Source organism: Squalius cephalus, assembly GCF_949319135.1.
Source record: "Squalius cephalus genome assembly, chromosome: 1".
Classification (NCBI taxonomy): Eukaryota; Metazoa; Chordata; class Actinopteri; order Cypriniformes; family Leuciscidae; genus Squalius; species Squalius cephalus.
In genome coordinates this window covers 66,118,027-66,135,809 of record NC_137122.1, presented here as the reverse complement: position 1 = coordinate 66,135,809, position 17,783 = coordinate 66,118,027, and the positions used below count along the sequence as shown (strand labels likewise).

Sequence of the window (17,783 nt, the reverse complement as noted above, 5' to 3'; positions counted from 1 at the left end):
CGGTCGACCACTAATGACGATGATGACTAAACAGGAGACACAACTGAACTGATAATGACGGTAACCATAGAAAGGCAAATAGGAACCAAGCAAAACTCGAACTGAAAGTCCAAACAAACGCTGACACGTGACAGGGACAACTAATATATGATGTACTTTATTTAAGCCTGTTTTATAAAAATCTCAATGTTTTATATTATAACCTTTCAGAATTTCATCTTACTTATTGGCAATATAAATAACATCTGTACCAAATTACATTATTTCCCCCACATTATTTCCCCAATTATTTTTCCACAAGTATGAGTATGAGCTAATATATAATTCTATACAAGTCATTAAAGTCTGGTGTATCATATGATACAAGACAAACATGCAAACATTTTTACATGGTCTTTTATATTTTTTCTAAAGGTTTGATAAACTGTCTCCACACACACAAAAAAAATTCTGACTATTATTTCATATGTCAGGCTTTACAGGGATAAGTTCATGTTCATGATGAGGAATCACTATACAGTAATGTAGATAAGACATTTTTCAGATGAGAGCAAAACATGACAAAATATATTAAAATACTTACAGAGCTCTTCTGGAGGGTTTGATGACTGCCGATAATCTGATGAGACACTCGTCTGATTTCTTGAATTTCTGAAGCTCAAACTCCTCCAGCTCCTCCTCTGATGTCAACAACACAAAGGCTAAAGCAGACCACTGGGCAGGTGAAAGGTCACCAGATGAGAGACTTCCTTTGCTAAGGTGGGTCTGAATCTCTTTCACCAGAGTTTGGTCGTTCAGTTCATTCAGACAGTAGAACAGATTGATGGATCTCTCTGCTGGAAGATTTTCTTCTAATTTCTGCTTGATGTACTGAACTATTTCCTTGTTGCTCTGGTCATTGCCGTCTTGCTGTGTCAACAGACCTCGTAAGAGTCGTCGATTGGACTGGAGTGACAGACCGAGGAGGAAGCGAAGGAAAAGGTCCAGGTGTCCATTGTCACTCTCGAGCGCCTTGTCCACTGCAGTCTTGAGAAAATCAATCATGGTTTCATTTCTGTTTTCCTGTTCTGTAGACTCATGATCAATCACACTTGTCTTGTTGATGTCTAGAAACAGATGTGCATAAAGGGCTGCAATAAACTCTTGAATGCTCAAGTGAACAAAGCAGTACATGGTACCAAGAACGATCCCCGTTTCCTCCTTAAAGATCTGGGTACACATGCCTGAGTACACTGATGCCTTATAGACATCAATACCACAGGCTTCCAGGTCTGTGTCATAGAAGATCAGGTTGTTTCTTTCCAGCTGATGAAATGCCAGTTTCCCCAGTGAAAGGATGGCGTCTTTATCCCAGAAAACATCTGGTGTGTATTCTCCATCATACTTTCGGTGGCTCTGCTGGATCTGAAAACGGAGAAAGTGTGTGTACATTTGTGTCAGAGTCTTGGGAGTGTCTTCAGTGTTTGATTCCTGCAGTGTTTTAGAGATCGCATCAGCCTGAGTGTTTTTCACATCATTATTTCTTTTCTCCTCCAGAATGTTATGGAGAACCGTGGCTGATATCCAGCAGAAGACTGGGATGTGGCACATGATAAAGAGACTCTTTGATTGTTTAATGTGATCTAGGATTGTGTTGGCCTGATTCTCATCGGTGAATCTTTTTTTGAAGTACTCTTGCTTCTGTGCGTCACTGAATCCTCGTATCTCTGTCAGCCGGTCGATACAGTCAGGAGGAATCTTACTGGCAGCTGCTGGTCTGGTGGTGATCCAGACGAGAGCAGAAGGAAGCAGATTTCCCTTCATGAGGTTCGTTAGGAGAACATCCAGAGAGGCTGGTGACGATACATCACTCCACGTCTCATTACAATCAAACTTCAGAGGAAGGCGACATTCGTCCAGTCCATCAAGGATGAACAGCACTTTGAACTGATTCCTTCTTGTAAGGTTCAGTCCTTTTGTCTCTGGGAAAAATTGAGTTACAAGGTCCATCAAACTTAGTTTTTCTTTCTCATTTAAGTTCATCTCTCTGAATGGAAGAGGAAATATGAAGCGGATATCTTGATTTTCTTTTCCTTCAGCCCAGTCCAGAACAAACTTTTGCACAGAGACTGATTTCCCGATGCCAGCGACTCCTTTTGTCAGTACAGTTCGGATCTCCTTATCTTTTTCATGAGCTTCAAACAAATTTGTGCATTTAACCTGTTTCTCTTGTGCTTCATGATGCCTGGAAGCAACTTCAATCTGTCTCACCTCATGTTCAGTATTGACCTGTTCACTGCCACCCTGAGTGATATAGAGATCTGTGTAGATGTTATTCAGAAGTGTGGAGTCACCTTGCTTCGCAACTCCTTCAAACACACATTGATACTTCTTCTTTAGGCCACATTTCAGATGATGAATGAAGAACAGCTCATCTAAACACAGGAACAGAAAATAGACAGTTTTAGTCTTCCTTTTCTCTCCTACATTTATAAGAGACAATCAGACAGATGATCATGAGTCTCTAACCTTCTAGAGCATCAGCAGCTTCATCTTGCTTCATCTCTCTCAGGTAATGTAGTGTGAGATCAAGAGCTGATTCTTTGATACTGGATCTGTTCTCATTAAAGTCCTTCACAAAGTGTTGTGTGTTCTTCTCTTTTTGTAATATTTTCTTAAACTTCTTCAGCTCATTCTTCAGAAACGTGATTATTTTGCTCTCAAGATCCTACAAACAAAAGTAAGAAAAAAGACACAATTTAAACCAAATTGTACATCTACATTTTGTCAACACAATTTATTCTATAACTATAATATCTATTAAAAAAATCCAGTTAAAAGACTAACATGTTAACCAGCTGATATTTTTAACAAATAGAAAAATAAAAAATATATAAGTGCTTGAAAGGAAAAAATGTATCTGGAGGAATTCAATAAAATGTCTTTGTTCAATAACATATTTGTTTGTTAGAAATATTAAACATTTATAAAAATGTGTTTTCCTACTTGGAAGATTCCTAGAAGATTGTCTTTGAAATTCTCGTGGTTCCTGTGAGTCTGAACGTCTGAGTCTAATGTCTCATATTGAAGCCTGTAATCAAATAAATAAAATAAATACTGATTTTCCAGGCAAAATTTCACAGAAAGAGAAAAAGCATTAGCTGTGAATACTCTGATAAATATTTATCAGATCAAACATTTATCAGAGTAGTCAATAAGAAATATCATGATAAATGATTCAATGATACATAATGATAAATATTGGATCTAAAAATGTTTCATGATTGGTATTCGCTGATACAACTTTTAAACACAGACAACGTGTGACAAAAAATTAGAAACTTATGAAATACCTTTTATTAGATGGTGTTTTCTCACTGAAGTTTGGTACTCTACCTTTAGACCAATCACTCTTCAGAGACACAGAGCTGGACACATGTGAGCCTGATCTTACTCTGATGACACAAAGAACAGAGAGAAAACACTTTACTACAGGAGATACTTTAGTCTCATTTGAAAAGGTTTAATGTTGCAAATAGTAATTAAATGCAGTATAGCTGTGCATTTGTCCATTTATGACTACAGTCGGATGGATAAACATATATACATGTTTAGTTTCATGATCTATTTTCCATAGTGTATTTGTGTCTCCTTGTGGCTGCCTGTGTAATTGTGTTATTGGAATGAGTTTCATAAGGTTCCCAGGAACTGAGTATTATTGTGGCTTATTGTTTTATTCAGTCAAGTTCAATCACATAAACCACTGTAGACAAATAATACAACAATATAATGTAATGTAAACACACAAAATACCTTTTATTAGATGATGGTGTTTTCTCACTGAAGTTTGGTGGTACTCCTTTAGACCGATCACTCTTCAGAGACACAGAGCTGGACACATGTGAGCCTGATCTTACACTGATGACACAAAGAACAGAGAGAAAACACTTTAGTACAGGAGGATCAACTGTGTGTGAAACACATCTGTGTCTTTATCTAATCCTCCACAGAAATACACACACTCACACAATTTACTGTTTTATTGTTAACTACTATTTTATTTTACTGGCTCACATTAGTTTAACAATTTCTTTAATATATATGAGAGAGATTTAATATGTTAAAAAATACTTCACTCTAATTTATGAGAACATTTCAAGTTTTTGTTTATTGACAGAAATAGAGAGCAGAAATGTCTGTGTGACACAGTTGTGTTAGCATACTTGAATTAAATTAAGTGTATAGTTGTTTCCTAATGTCTGTCAATAATTGTATGATCTAAAAACTAAAGTCATTTATTTGGATTAATTCAGCATCTAGAAGGTTATTAACAAATTATTAATATTTTCTATAGAGCAAACAGGGCTTTATAGACAATGTCAGAGTTAATTTAAGAAGTTAAAAATAGAAATTGTGCAAAGCATGTGCAAATATGCTTAAAGTTGTGTTATTGACAGGGAAACACAAAGTCCAGTGGAGTTTAAACTGATGAAAACAGACGCAGTCTTACCTGTGTTTCTCTGAGAGACTCATCTGAGAGAGAGAGTCCTTTCCTCTTTCCTCTGACATACTGCAGCTAAACTGACACTGAAAACTGATCAGCACTGCTTTCTGGAAACACTCAATCCTTCAGCATCACCTGGAAATAACACCATTTTACACAGATGAAGAACATCTTATTTAAGACAATAATGAAGAATGCGGAGTTATCATCAACAACAGCAACAGCAAAAACAATCTATAAAATAAAGTGAGTTACAGACAAATATATTGCCATGTAAAATAACCGAATGGTCTTAATCATTTCTGATTGTTTAATGAGTTTAACTGACTCTAAATATTAATTCATTGGGGAACAGAAATTGTGTTTAAAACTTTGAGTGGGAAAATTGAAGCTGATTTGTTATATTCTCTATTACAGTTTAATATCATTTTACAATCATATTTACCCAATCTTTATTAATTGTTGAATCATTTGTCATTTAATCATTACTTCAAGTTCACAATGATGATTGATTTCATTACTTTCAAATGATCCTAAAATAACTGATTGAGTAAAAGTAAGCACTAAGCAGAATTATAATAGACATACTGTATAACTACTAACCATAATTGCTATATATGAACTGAAATATTCAGTTTAATAACAGCAGATTGTTGGTCATTGACGTCAGGCTTCATCTGTCTGTCTACTGTAAATGTCTGCTTCAAAAATACTTTCGATTTCACACCACAAAAACAACAGCCTAAAACTGAGGAGGAAATGGGGGAAAACTTTCAGAAACACATTCGTTTTCAATAAACCTCTCAATAAAACTTCATGTTTTAACTTCAAAATATTGTAATTTCTGGCAGATTCTTCGTCTGTTCGGAGCAGCAGAAGAACAGCCTTCTGTAACTTATACAATATAACGTTCCTAATAATTACAAATGACTTTAATCCACAATCCATCGAGACCAGCAAGAGATTCTGAGAACGACGCGCGCGGACTGACAACACGCGTTACTGAGTTTAAAATACTTATAAATTCATATAATTATTACCCAGATAGCCACTGGACGCTGTAACGGAACAGGGCCGCAATCGCAAAACGATAGAGCCGGGTCTGTCCCGCATCCGCCTCACGGACTCGTTCCTGAGTCCAAACGCACATCGGGCCAAAGCCGTTTCTGATCTGTTTTTAGGGGTTGTTACGGATATGTGCCAGCGCCGATCCAGCACCGCCTGATCATCCCGTTACAGATGCGTAACGGGTGCGTGAAACGATTCCGCCTACCGGAGCTGTGCCGGATGTGTTACGATTCCGCTTAAATCACTACTGGATTGTCCTTTTGCCTTATTTTCGGCATTTTTGTCAGTTAGGGTATCATAGTAACCTATGCTACCTAGGCATACATAAAGTTCTTTTATAATAATGCTCTGTCTATCTACAGTAATTATCTTTTAACACATAGTTTTTCTGTGTAAAATAAGAAGTTATGTATAAAAATGCAATAAGTACATAAATTCAAATACAAAGTTTGTATATTTACAGTTTTAATTTTTGCAGATCGTTTCACAACTTCGACCAATCTCTATTTAAGTACTTAATAATAGCAAATGTACAGTCAATTTCTGTTAAATTAACTAAACGTACAAGTACGGAATACCTGCACATTTACAGTATTACTCATTAAACAACACTGAACATCAAGATACGTGAATGATAGGAAATACAAGCTAAGTATATAATTTAGAACATGTAAAAATATCCACATTAAAAGACAATTGCTGTATACCTTTATACTCTAATATAACTTATTTTAAACATTTACAATTACATTTTATCTAAAGTGACTTAAAATTAAGAGAACAATAGAAGCAACAAGTGCAGTGACAAGTCCCAGTTAGTGTAGCACAGTGCACAATTTTTCTTTTTTTTGTTAAAACAAAGATTTAGTATTATTGTGTCAAGTGTTTTTGAAAAGATGGATCTTTAGCAGTTTCTTGAAAATGTGTTGAGTTGGGCAGGTCATCCCACCAGCAGGGAACAGTCCAGGGAAAGGTCAGTGAAAGTGATTTTGTGTCTCTTTGGGATGATCACTTGCAGAACACAAGCTTCTGGAGACACATAGATCTGAAGCAGTGAGTTTAGGTCTTGCTGCAGCATCTGGATCAGTTGCAGAGGTTTGACTGATGCTGGAAGGCCCGCCAGGAGAGCATTACAATAGTTCAGTCTGGATAGAACAAGAGCTTAGACAAGGAGTTGTGTAGCTCCGATAGGAAGGGCCGAATCTTTCTGATGTTGTATAAGGCAAATCAGCAGGATCACACAGCAAGGATGGTTTGGCTGAAACCATAAGCAGTTCTGTCTTGGCAAGGTTGAGTTGAAGGTGAAGGTCATTCATCCAGCAAGAATTTTCCATCAGGTAGGCTGAGATGCGAGCAGCAACCGTCAGATCCTCTGGCTGGAATGAAAGGTAGAGATATGTGTCATTAAGTGATAGGAAAAGTCATGTTTCTAAATGACAGAGCCTAGTTACACTACAAAAAAACAAAATTAAATAGATGGGTGGAATCTAACACAATTGTGGTTTTACTGTAGTAAAACCAAGCCTTGTGCAGCTACAGTGGCCTCACAAGGATCAAATGATATTCACATGGGAAAATACAGTATAAAACAAATGACATTTTCTGCCACTTTTAGTGCAATCATATGGAATCAGAAGACTCGGCCATTACAATATTTTAAATTACTTCTTCCCATACCTTGTTTGCCATGATCATTCTGCTTTCCACTTGACCTGAAATCACAATAAAAAAAAAAGAAAAAAAAAAGAACCACTCAGTATTACATTTACACATGTAAGAATATGTTCCACTGAGACAATGCAAAACCTGACTATGATCTGGAAGCTGAGCAGGAAAGGCTAACAGTGAAGTTTTGAGCTGAGACGAGACACCTAACGTTAGGGGTGTAAGTTAACTGTCTGTTCATCTGGATCAATGCAATTTTCATAACCAATGATCAAAAGTATCCTATGAAAAAGGCTACTATGATGACCCCAGGCCATCCAAAATGTAGATACGTTAAATTCTTCATCAGAACACAAACATTCTATCAACTTTTATTTTATAAGCCTAATATATGCATTATATAGCTACGTGTTGGCAAGCAGATGCACCCAGAATATGCAATTTATCATGTTGTGTTCATATTCTAGTCTCATGTGCTTTCCTGTATCATCAAGTACAGTATTTACTGAATTCGTTTTCTTACCAGTCTTGAGATAGCCATGTTAACCCTAACGAAAATTAACTATGGTTTAACCACAAAGAAAACAAAACAAAAAACATGATAGGCCTATTTGTATTTGTAGTATAACTGTAGTTATTAAAAATGGTAATAAAAATACGCCAAAAACGTGGTTACTATAATTAAAACCGAGGATATTTTTTAAGAGAAGAGGTTTGAGCTTCCAGACGGTGTTTCAAAATGTCCCGCCATTTAAGAGATTGATTTACTGACAGATACTATCGCGTATTAACAAAGATTTTATTATACACAATTAAACGGACTTTGATATGTATAACAAGTCTACGAAAGCTTGTTTTAGGTCTTTTGAGGTGTGGGTTCAGCTGATCTTTCTTAAAACAGATGGAAAATGTAAAGACGCATGCTACATTTTCAGTGTTTTGCCCTCCAGCTCTCGCCAGTTATGACTGAACATAATTTAAGAATGCTAACGTTAGCTTGAAAACTGTAAACGTAACACAAATGTAATATAAAATATCGTTCACATGTTACTTAGTATAATGAGACTCTTACCTCAGCCGGTGATCGGTTGGCATGATGTCCGCCGTGACGAACAAGGCTCACTGAAAAGGGCGTTATTTCCGAAGAATCCAACAGACTGACTCACAACAGCTCCTGCTCACGGCTGCTCGCCTCTTGACGAATACGATTGCTTTGAACCACTGTTGATCTCACAATCCACTTCACGAGAGTAGACTGAATTCAAATCTCCCGCTTGCCCAAACTCGACTGATCAGCTACAGGCTACAGCTAACGTTAACCGTTGTGGGCGGGAGTAAACAGCGGAAAAGTAATGGCGGCGAATTTGAATCTGCGTCATCGCGCGCTCGCACTCACACACACAAAGCCCTGAATGTGCAGCAACGGAGATTTGGAAAAAATATTCATAAAATATACATGAAATTATGGGAGAATAAGACAATGAAATAATGATCAAAATGAGTATAAAATAAAATGTGAAATAAAAAATAATTCAATACAGGCCTACTGTAGCCTATGTAGGGTACTGTGTGCACAAATACTATTATTTAACCTAAAAAAAAAACTCACTTTAACCCCCACATGCTTAATAATCTGTAAGGAAAACATATTGAATAGATGCTGATTTCCGCAGTTATACCTTTACTTTGTTTTCTAATTTCACAGAAAAAAAATCTGTAAAATATTATAATAATTCCTGTAAAATTACACATAACTCTGTAAAAATACAGACAAGTTCATTTTAAAAAACGTAAAATTGATGTAAAACCAAAATACAAGCAATTACCTGCAAATTTAACAGTGGACCTTTAAATCACAGCCTTTTATTTTACAGATATTTGCTGTAATAATGACAAAACGGTATAGAAAAAAAAAAATGCAGACAGGTAACCATGTTGTTTTGAAAATGTTTATTCCACGGAGTTCTTCACACAGTTTGAGAAAAGTATTTCGGATGTGGTCCACATCAGGTAGTCTCTGTCAAAACAGTGTTGGCTCAAATCCGTTTTGCAGATATGGGCCAGAGCAGTTTTTAGCCCTTTTTTTAATGCAGTCGGCTCAGATATGTATCACAGATTCGGGCCACACCAGTGTAGCCTATGTGAAAACAGTATCGGCTCAGATTCATATTGCAGATCTGGACCAAATCAGTGTCAGACACAGCTAATGTCTTTCGGTTACCTATGGGAAAAGTGATCTGGGCCAGATCTGTAAAATGATATAAATACTGAACTGATGGCAGTTAGAATGTTTAAGCTGAAACCTCTATCTGGCACGGATCTGGTTCACAATCAGAAAACGTCTCTAAGATAGAAACGGAGGCAAGGGGCTTAAAACGGATCCGGGCCAGATGTAATTGCTATCTGGGTATTATTAATACATTCTCCATTAAACACATAAATGGCCGCGAGTGTTATTAGATTTGGAGGCATTGTGCTAAATCTGGAGAAATGTTTTCTGGATCATCAGATCAAATCCAGTGAGTAACAGGTTTGGGTATCAGGGCTCTCGTTTATAAAACTGTGCGTAGGATCCTTACTAAAAGTGTACGTGCGCCCGAAAGCCAAAAATGGCGTACTTATAAAACCGTTCGTCCATTATAGATTATATTTAATCTAAACGTTTATGGGCCATTCTACAGAATTGGTGCAAACTGCTGTCCCTCATCCAAAAAACACATTTGAAAAGCATTTAATTATTAAAATCTTAGATGTTTACTAAGATCCTTCAATTATCTATTGAAACCCACAATAATATTTAAGATATCAGTAAGCTTTATATATATAAAATCATAATTTATGGGCTACTTTCAATTAGGAGGTGGCTGTCCCAAACCCTAACCCCTAAATTTCAACTTGTGAAAATGATATTGAATAATTTTTTGCAAATTTTTCCATTCTTGTTTTAAAAAAAATATTTTTGTTTTTTTTTAAAAAATGAAGTTAAAAAAAATATTTATTTTATATTTTAATTTTAAATCATGAAACTTTATCTAAAAAAACATGTCCCGCATTTTCATGTCACTACCAAAACAGTGAATGTTGTAGTCCATTGGCTGAGACTGATTTTAACCACACTCCTACATTTTTGATCAGGAAATATTCCTGTGTCCCTCTCTCTCATGTGCTATATGGTGAGTAGATTGATCCCATCATTTTGAGGTAAATGTGTTCTAAAGTCTAAAAATCTGTGTGTAACTTTAAGGAATGTCACTACCAAACTCATTTTTTCTGCTATTGAGTATTTTTTTTGGGATGTTATTCCATAAAATTTAGTTGTTATATGTGTTCAACTGTTCTGACCAGTGATGGCTAACCATGTGCTGATTAGCATCTTCGAGCTAGGCTCAAAAGTTATCTAAAATTGTCACTACCAAAACAGTCACAACCGAAACATTTTCTTGAAGTTTCGGTTGTGACATTGTTTTGGTAGTGACAAAAGGGAACACATAATCCTTTATTTGGAGGAATAAACTACATTTTAGTACAGTTATGCAAATAATTACTACTGTAGTATGTTTTAGTAGTGTTTTAGTATGCAATATTCTGTTAAAATTCTGTAATGTGATGAGGTTACAATTACTTAAGGTTGCAGTCCATGATACTAGCTTAGGTGTAAGGTTGTTGTCAGTAATGTTAATTTCTATGATTAACTTGGCAAGGAGAATGACATAAAACACCAACATGCCTAAAAAAAATAGAAAAACTACAACAGAGAGACAGAGAGAATACAAACAAAGGTTGAGGGAAGACCCAGTGAAGTACGAGGAATACTTAAGGAAAGAAAATGAAAGAAATAAGAAACGAAGGGAAGAAGGAAAGTTGAAGAGTATCAGTGAATTATCTGACAGGGAGCAAAGACATGTCAGAAAAGCATGGAGGAAAAGACAGAAAAGACACAGGATGATGGTGAAAAGACAAAAAGAGATGGAGACATTTTGCAGGGCTTCCACACCACCTAGCACTTCCAGTGAGGGTGATCAGACACCAGTACACACACACACACACACACACACACACACACACAGTTCAGTGGTTCTGGAGATTTATCTGAATGAGGAAAATTATTCTGAAATTAATGTATTATGTAAACACACACACACACACACACACACACACACACACACACAGAGTTCAGTGGTTCTGGAGATTTATCTGAATGACTCATAAACAAAATGTTGAAAATGTGAAAATAAAACAAAGTGGTTCTGAGTCTACATTGTAAGTTGTTGTTTTTTTAGGAAGAAAAATCTATGAGCATACCTCTTCTCACTTGCACCTCAAGACCAAAGTATAGAATAGCTCGAGGTGTTCTTATAAGATATTTACTGTCAGATGTGTGTCTGCTATATGTACTGACTGCATATGTGCATCATAGTTATTTATTTATATTAACATAAAATGTGGACAGTCTGATTCAGCCATGGCAAACTAATTATTGTGGTCACTACCAAAACATTACTGTCACTACCAAAAATGTGCAGTCACTACCGTAACATGGGATGTTTTGTCAAAAATAAAGTATATTGAATTATCAACTAAGATGTTATGATAGTGTTTGGTTCAATGCATATTAATACTAATGAATCCTTAACTTTGAAATCAGTACGATAAACTTTATGCCTTCTACAAAGAAAGATTGGGTTCAAAATACAACAAATCTCATAAATCACACTTAAAATATTATTAAAATTATAATCTTTATTGATTTAACCAGTAAAAATATTTTTTAAAAATAGAAAAAATATATATTTATAAGGTAGATGTAAACAAAATCTTAATAGGTCATTATAAGCCTTCTTAATAAATTATTTAATATTGTGTTTCGGTAGTGACAAATTTGGGGAGAAGGAAAATATTCCAGCATTTTCTGAAAATACAATATGAGAATTAACTGCACAATTACTAGAAAAGCATACCTTGGATATTATACAATTTGCATACATGCAAAATTTGTGGGAAAAAACAAAAAAATTTCAAGATGTTTCCAACTCTGACTTTGCACCAATTCTGTAGAATGGCCCTTATATCAGAAGTAAGACATATTTTAAATCATAATTTTATTCATTTATTTTTTTTAACTGTTATTGTGAACATGCACTGTATTTATGATTATGACTCATAATGAAGATGTACGGTTGCGGTTGTCCTTCATCTGCCGTTAGATATAGGCTAATGCGTCAGTTTCACTAAACGGCCCAGCGCGTTCGCTGGCGCGGACATGTAGGAATGGATGGATGTTTGCTTCATGTGATAGGCTTGGTGAGTGAAATTATAGTTGTATTATCTCTCTGTATATGTATAATTTTCTTAACATGCTCTGTCTAAAAGCAAACAAAACGAAATTTAACTCCAGCTCACCATCGGTTCGCCAAACTGCTCCGTCTCCAAAACGTTCATACACATAGGTCACAGTTTGCGTGCAGATGCGCACATTTACCCATCAAGTTTGTTTTTATAAATCACAACTTATGTGTCGGAAGTGTCGTCCGCCTCTCTCAGAGCCTGTTCTGTGCGACGCAGCGGTGATAAACGAGGCCCAGATGCTTTTACTTTCGTTTTCCTCTTCTTCGTGTGTTTCACAGGAGGGTTTGTAACAGCTGAACAGTTGCACACCGACACCTACTGCACTCGAGCGGGACATTATACCACATTTATTACATGGCTTGGCTGAATTCCAATGTAGAATGCGGTCTGTTATTTCTTTATAACAGACCGCTGCGAAGTATAACAGACCGTTGCCATGAAAAACAGCGCGTTGCTATGGACGCGGAATGGACTATTTTCTTTGGCGGAAGCAATACAATCGTTTTTAAATCAATAAACTCCTTTTTGAATAAATAATTTGTGTCAAATTATTTATTTATTTTGTAGGTAGCCATGTAATAAGCGGGATAATGTATAGTGAGCCGGTTGTTATAGTGAATAACAACCCCTTCAGGCTGATTCAAGATCCCTCCGCTTCGCGTCGGGATCCCGTTCAGCCTGTCGGGGTTGTTATTCACTATAACAACCGGCTCACTATACATTATCCCTTACATATCTCTAAATCCTGTTTAAAACCTCTTAAATAGACATTTCAGCAGTGCATCTGTTATATTCCCTGTTTCTGGACTATTATCTAAGATGCTGGATATTGTAAATGACTGACATCCTGAGGTTTGTATTTATTATACATTCAATCCTTTTGTTTTGTATTAGGACACACATTATTCATAATTCAAAAATAGAGCTGGATATGGCCAAAAATATCATCATAATTTGTTTGTTCACAATTAAACTCCACAGAGTAAGCTACCTTTTAATTTAGGGCCCACATTTATTATTTATTTTTCTTCCTAAAGTGTGTTTTATTATATCTTTCTGGATTCTATGTTTTATGATTGAATACAAATGTAGCATCAAATATGATGTGTTTTGAAATGAGTAAAAACTTTCATTTTAAATGTAATCAGACAGTTTCAGTGTGTGTTTAACAGTAGTTTTTCTCAGATGAAACGGGGGAAAGCTTGTGAAGTGACTCTGAAGAGCAGCTGTGGAGATGAAGATCATGTGGAGTGTCCTCATACAGTGAGACTGTGTGTGTGTGTGTGTGTGTGTGTGTGTGTGTGTGTGTGTGTGTGTGTGTGTGTGCAGATGCTGAAAACACAGAGAGCCTCATACCTGTTTGAGTTTGTGTAGGAGACTGTTGTCATGTTGATTTATACTGTGTGATAGGCTGTTAGATTAATCCATTTAGACAATCAGCCATAGTTTCATTAAAACATATATAATTCTTTTAAATGATTTAGATCCCCTTTGTGCAGCTGCAGCGGAGAGCCCAGAGAGCCCAGCCGAGGAGTGGACGAGGCTGGCGATAGTGACGACTGCTCAGCTGGAGACGGCTCATCCGGACAATCCCACAGGCAAAAAGCTGAAGAAGAGAGCACAGCTATGGAAGGGCAAGGGGAAATTCACTTCCCAAAAGACAGGCACCACATAGTCTATCCCAGTGTGTCACTGACTGTGTTGCACTTGGCAAAAAACACAGTAAATAGACAATGTCAGAAGTTCAGTTTTTCTCTTTTTTTTATAAGCCTGAGGTAGTCGTGCTTCTACGGCTGCTGTCTCCTCTGTTACGGCCTCTACTGCGTCCTCATCTGGCACCAGTGTCCAAAGGACCAGACAGAGTTAGCCTCTTAAGAAGCGCCCCTATTTTTGAGAATTTTCAGAAAATGACATACCCAAATACAAATGTCTGTAGCTCTTAAACCCTATGGTCCACATTCATAACTCTGATCTTTTTTTAAACTAGACACTTGAAACTTAGTTACACAAGAGTCATTATAACTCAAAGTAGCATAGGAACAGAATAAAACAAGGTCAAATTTACATGAAAGTGACTCACGATTTCTTTGAATTAACTTCACTTAGGGAAAAAAATATCAGACTTTTATGTTAAGGGCCTGAAAACACCATAAAGATAAAACTGAATGTCTGACCATGTTTAGATTCAAATTTGAGGATGATACTCCCAAAAATGTAGTTTCTATAAGCTTTTATTCAAGAAAAGTATAGGCGTCCTTTCCAAAATGCAATTTGGAGACTCCAAATGGACACCTGGCACCCAACACCTTGACATCAATTCAGAACTGTTCTGCCCTTCAAACCACACAAGAAAAAAAACGATTTCAGCACAACATTTGAACATTTGAACAAAATTCCCTTTATTTTGAACAATTCTAATAGCAAAAACAGTGATTTCTCACTACATGTATAGACATTCCAGAAGTGATCGTTTTCAAACTAATGTATAAAATATATAAAAAGAAAACAATAAATGTTTTAGAACATTTGTAATTACAAATTGTGGTTTTTACTCAAATAAATTGCAATAAACTGATAATTATAATGAATATCCTATTACTTTCTGCTGCTCTTCGTCGCTGCTCCTCTTCATCTTCATCTTCATCAAAAACACCTCCAAATCTCTTCTGTAGTCGACGATCCATGATAGAGATACTCAGATATATGTTTTGGAGTAAATCCGTGCATTTATGCAAGCTCCATGTGTCAAAACATTGCGTGTATATGTGTGTTTACAGTCTATGGTCGGCGAACTATGTGTGTGCGTTGCGCGAGTGGCGAAAGCGCTCATGTGAATGAAAACATTGCGCACTTGAATTTGACGAATATGCTTGCATAAACTGCCTATCACCAGAGAATGTCTAATATGGCGAGAAGTTTCACTCTCAGTACACTTCCGGCTTCTGAACTGGTTGCAGTTCCACTCTGATTCCATATGAGGGCGCTCACAGGACGAGTGCAGAATGAATGGAGGTCAATGGCGCTACACCAATAAAAATCCACTTTTCTCAGGATATAATTTTTTGTCTAGTAATTTGAATGTTGTAATCGAAAGGAGATGCAAATAAATTACACATTGCTGGGTGTTAGATTTTTTTGAGTCACTTATTTGCTTTAAAAAGTCTTTTAAAGTGTCAATGACGTCATATACATGTACGACAAGAGATACTGCTTCACGGCAGTCCTTCAGTCACTCTGGTGCGTTCGCGCTCTGCACTTTCTTTTCACTCGAGGCATCGACAACACAGCTGACACAGGTAAACACACTTGCTAGAAGAGTTTTTGTTTTGTTTGTTTCTGGTCCCGCTTCGGATGCCACGATGCCATCAAGCGGTATCTCTGGTCGTAATCAGTCCTACACTGACCAATCAGCGTTCATTAGCAGAATGCTAGCGTGTTATGGGCAACAACAACTCAACCTGTAAGAAATCGAAAGGACATAAGTACTCGTTCATTCAACTTTCGACCTAAAACCCATGTTGAACTTGCAAAATCTACAATCAGATTTGAGATTTATCAACGGCAATCGGGTGAAAGAGACACATTTAGCCGTCTAGCCCCATAGACTCCCATTCATTTTGCACTCATGGCGATCGCCCCCCAGTGGAACTCTGGTGGTACTACAACCAAAATTCGGTACAATAGGACTTAATAGGGAGTGGGCAGGCTCTCCGTAGACGGGCTCTGCTATCACTGCAATCGATTTTAGTTGGCTAATACTTCCATCAATCAAAACTGAACTGCCTGGACATTGGCCGGCTTTATCCAGGCTTTTATCCAATCGAAAACCCAGGTGCGAGATTGACAGCGCACGCAGCCTGTCAGGCACTCTCTTACTGTTTTGGTCTAAAACAAAGCCTGTGATTGAAGGAGAGAGAAGTGAGAGGGCTTGTTTGATACGTAAGACTTTGCTCAACAAACATGACACCCAAATGTAGTATTATAAGTCTCGAATGAGAAGTGAGAGTCGAAAGAATGTCCGGTAGTGAACTACTGTTTACAGTTTTTATATCGTAATTCGGTCAGAAATGTCAAGATTGTGAGGCGAACAAATAGTTTTGGATTAAAAGGCTTGGATATTCCATTTCCTTGGACTCTTGGGGATTTATGAAAACAATTTGTTTTGGACAATTTCACCGAAGTGGAAAGAGGGAAGAATTTTGACGGTAAGTAAACAAACTGAATTGGCGCCGCCCAGTTCAGGTGACTAACAACTAGATTACAGTTTTATGACTGTTATAAATCATATTATGCTTTGTGTGTGGACTTAATGGAATCTTGAGAGTCTACGCTTTCAAACGATGTGCTGTATGACCGTATATTTTGAAGATTTAATGCTTCAAAGTTACAATGAAGTTTATGCAGCGTCACTTCCGAGGGTGGGTGTGCCGTGTACGGTGTTACAATATATTCGGTTCCTGAAATATTCAAGTACAGCTCGCTGCATCGTGCGGTGGACATCCAACCCGGCCCACATCCAAGTGTGACGTCAGAAGATACGCCCATGTCCAAATACGGCACGTGACTCATTTCCCGCGGGGGATATCCAACCCGGTGTGGTGAATAATCGGGTCCGGCTGAAGAAATGGGTCCGGGCTGAGGACCCAAGCAATCCGATTGGTTCAAAGCCCGTTTTATGGGTAATCGCTTTAGTGCCTGGTTACAAATCATACAAAATCACTTTATTATAGAAGACGTTTGTACTACGTTATAACGAATCATTAATGTATTTAATGTATTCTAAAGTATACGTTTCATATACTAGTATTTAACCGAAGCTATAGATTGTGAAATTAAACATTTCTCGTTGGTAGTGTTTTTTAGTTAGCTTAGATAATAGCATAGCATACAGCTAACGTTATCCGATGATCGTGATTCGTGCTATGAGCTTTTCCTGAGCTTATACTGCACTGATACTGCCTTACCATATTCACAGCCATTCGTAATGCAATTATAATTATGTAATTATTTTGTACACTTTTATTTATTAAAATATTCTTAAAATAATGCTTATTTGTGTATATTACTATTTTTCGTATTACCAGTTTAGACATTTAAATAAATTACAGAATGCTAGCTATGTTTTGTGGGTATAAATATTAAATCTAGCCTTGACTAAAGAACAGTATAATAAAATTATGGAATCACAATTTTTAATGTAATTAATCAAACCCCTTAATTC

The 17,783-nt window shown here is 36.7% G+C and overlaps 1 protein-coding gene and 1 long non-coding RNA gene across 2 annotated transcripts in view; both read right to left on the bottom strand.

Annotated features, from left to right (window-relative positions):
- Positions 1-4,893, bottom strand: part of LOC307159631 (uncharacterized protein) — a 732,752-nt gene extending 727,859 nt beyond the window's left edge. Inside the window, exons 1-5 of the mRNA XM_079873101.1 lie at positions 4,490-4,893; positions 3,793-3,897; positions 2,986-3,070; positions 2,509-2,707; positions 584-2,414 (exon numbers count right to left, since the gene is read on the bottom strand). Of these exons, the coding sequence (XP_079729227.1) occupies positions 584-2,414; positions 2,509-2,707; positions 2,986-3,070; positions 3,793-3,897; positions 4,490-4,548 (2,279 nt within the window). The 5' untranslated portion in view covers positions 4,549-4,893. The remainder of the gene's footprint in view (positions 1-583; positions 2,415-2,508; positions 2,708-2,985; positions 3,071-3,792; positions 3,898-4,489) is intronic.
- A 1,109-nt stretch (positions 4,894-6,002) lies between these two features.
- On the bottom strand, positions 6,003-8,624 carry LOC307159710. Its single transcript, XR_013821431.1, has 3 exons — positions 8,289-8,624; positions 7,229-7,263; positions 6,003-6,927 (listed from the first exon to the last, which is right to left on the bottom strand). It is a non-coding gene; the product is annotated as an uncharacterized lncRNA (long non-coding RNA).
- Positions 8,625-17,783: the final 9,159 nt, after the last annotated feature.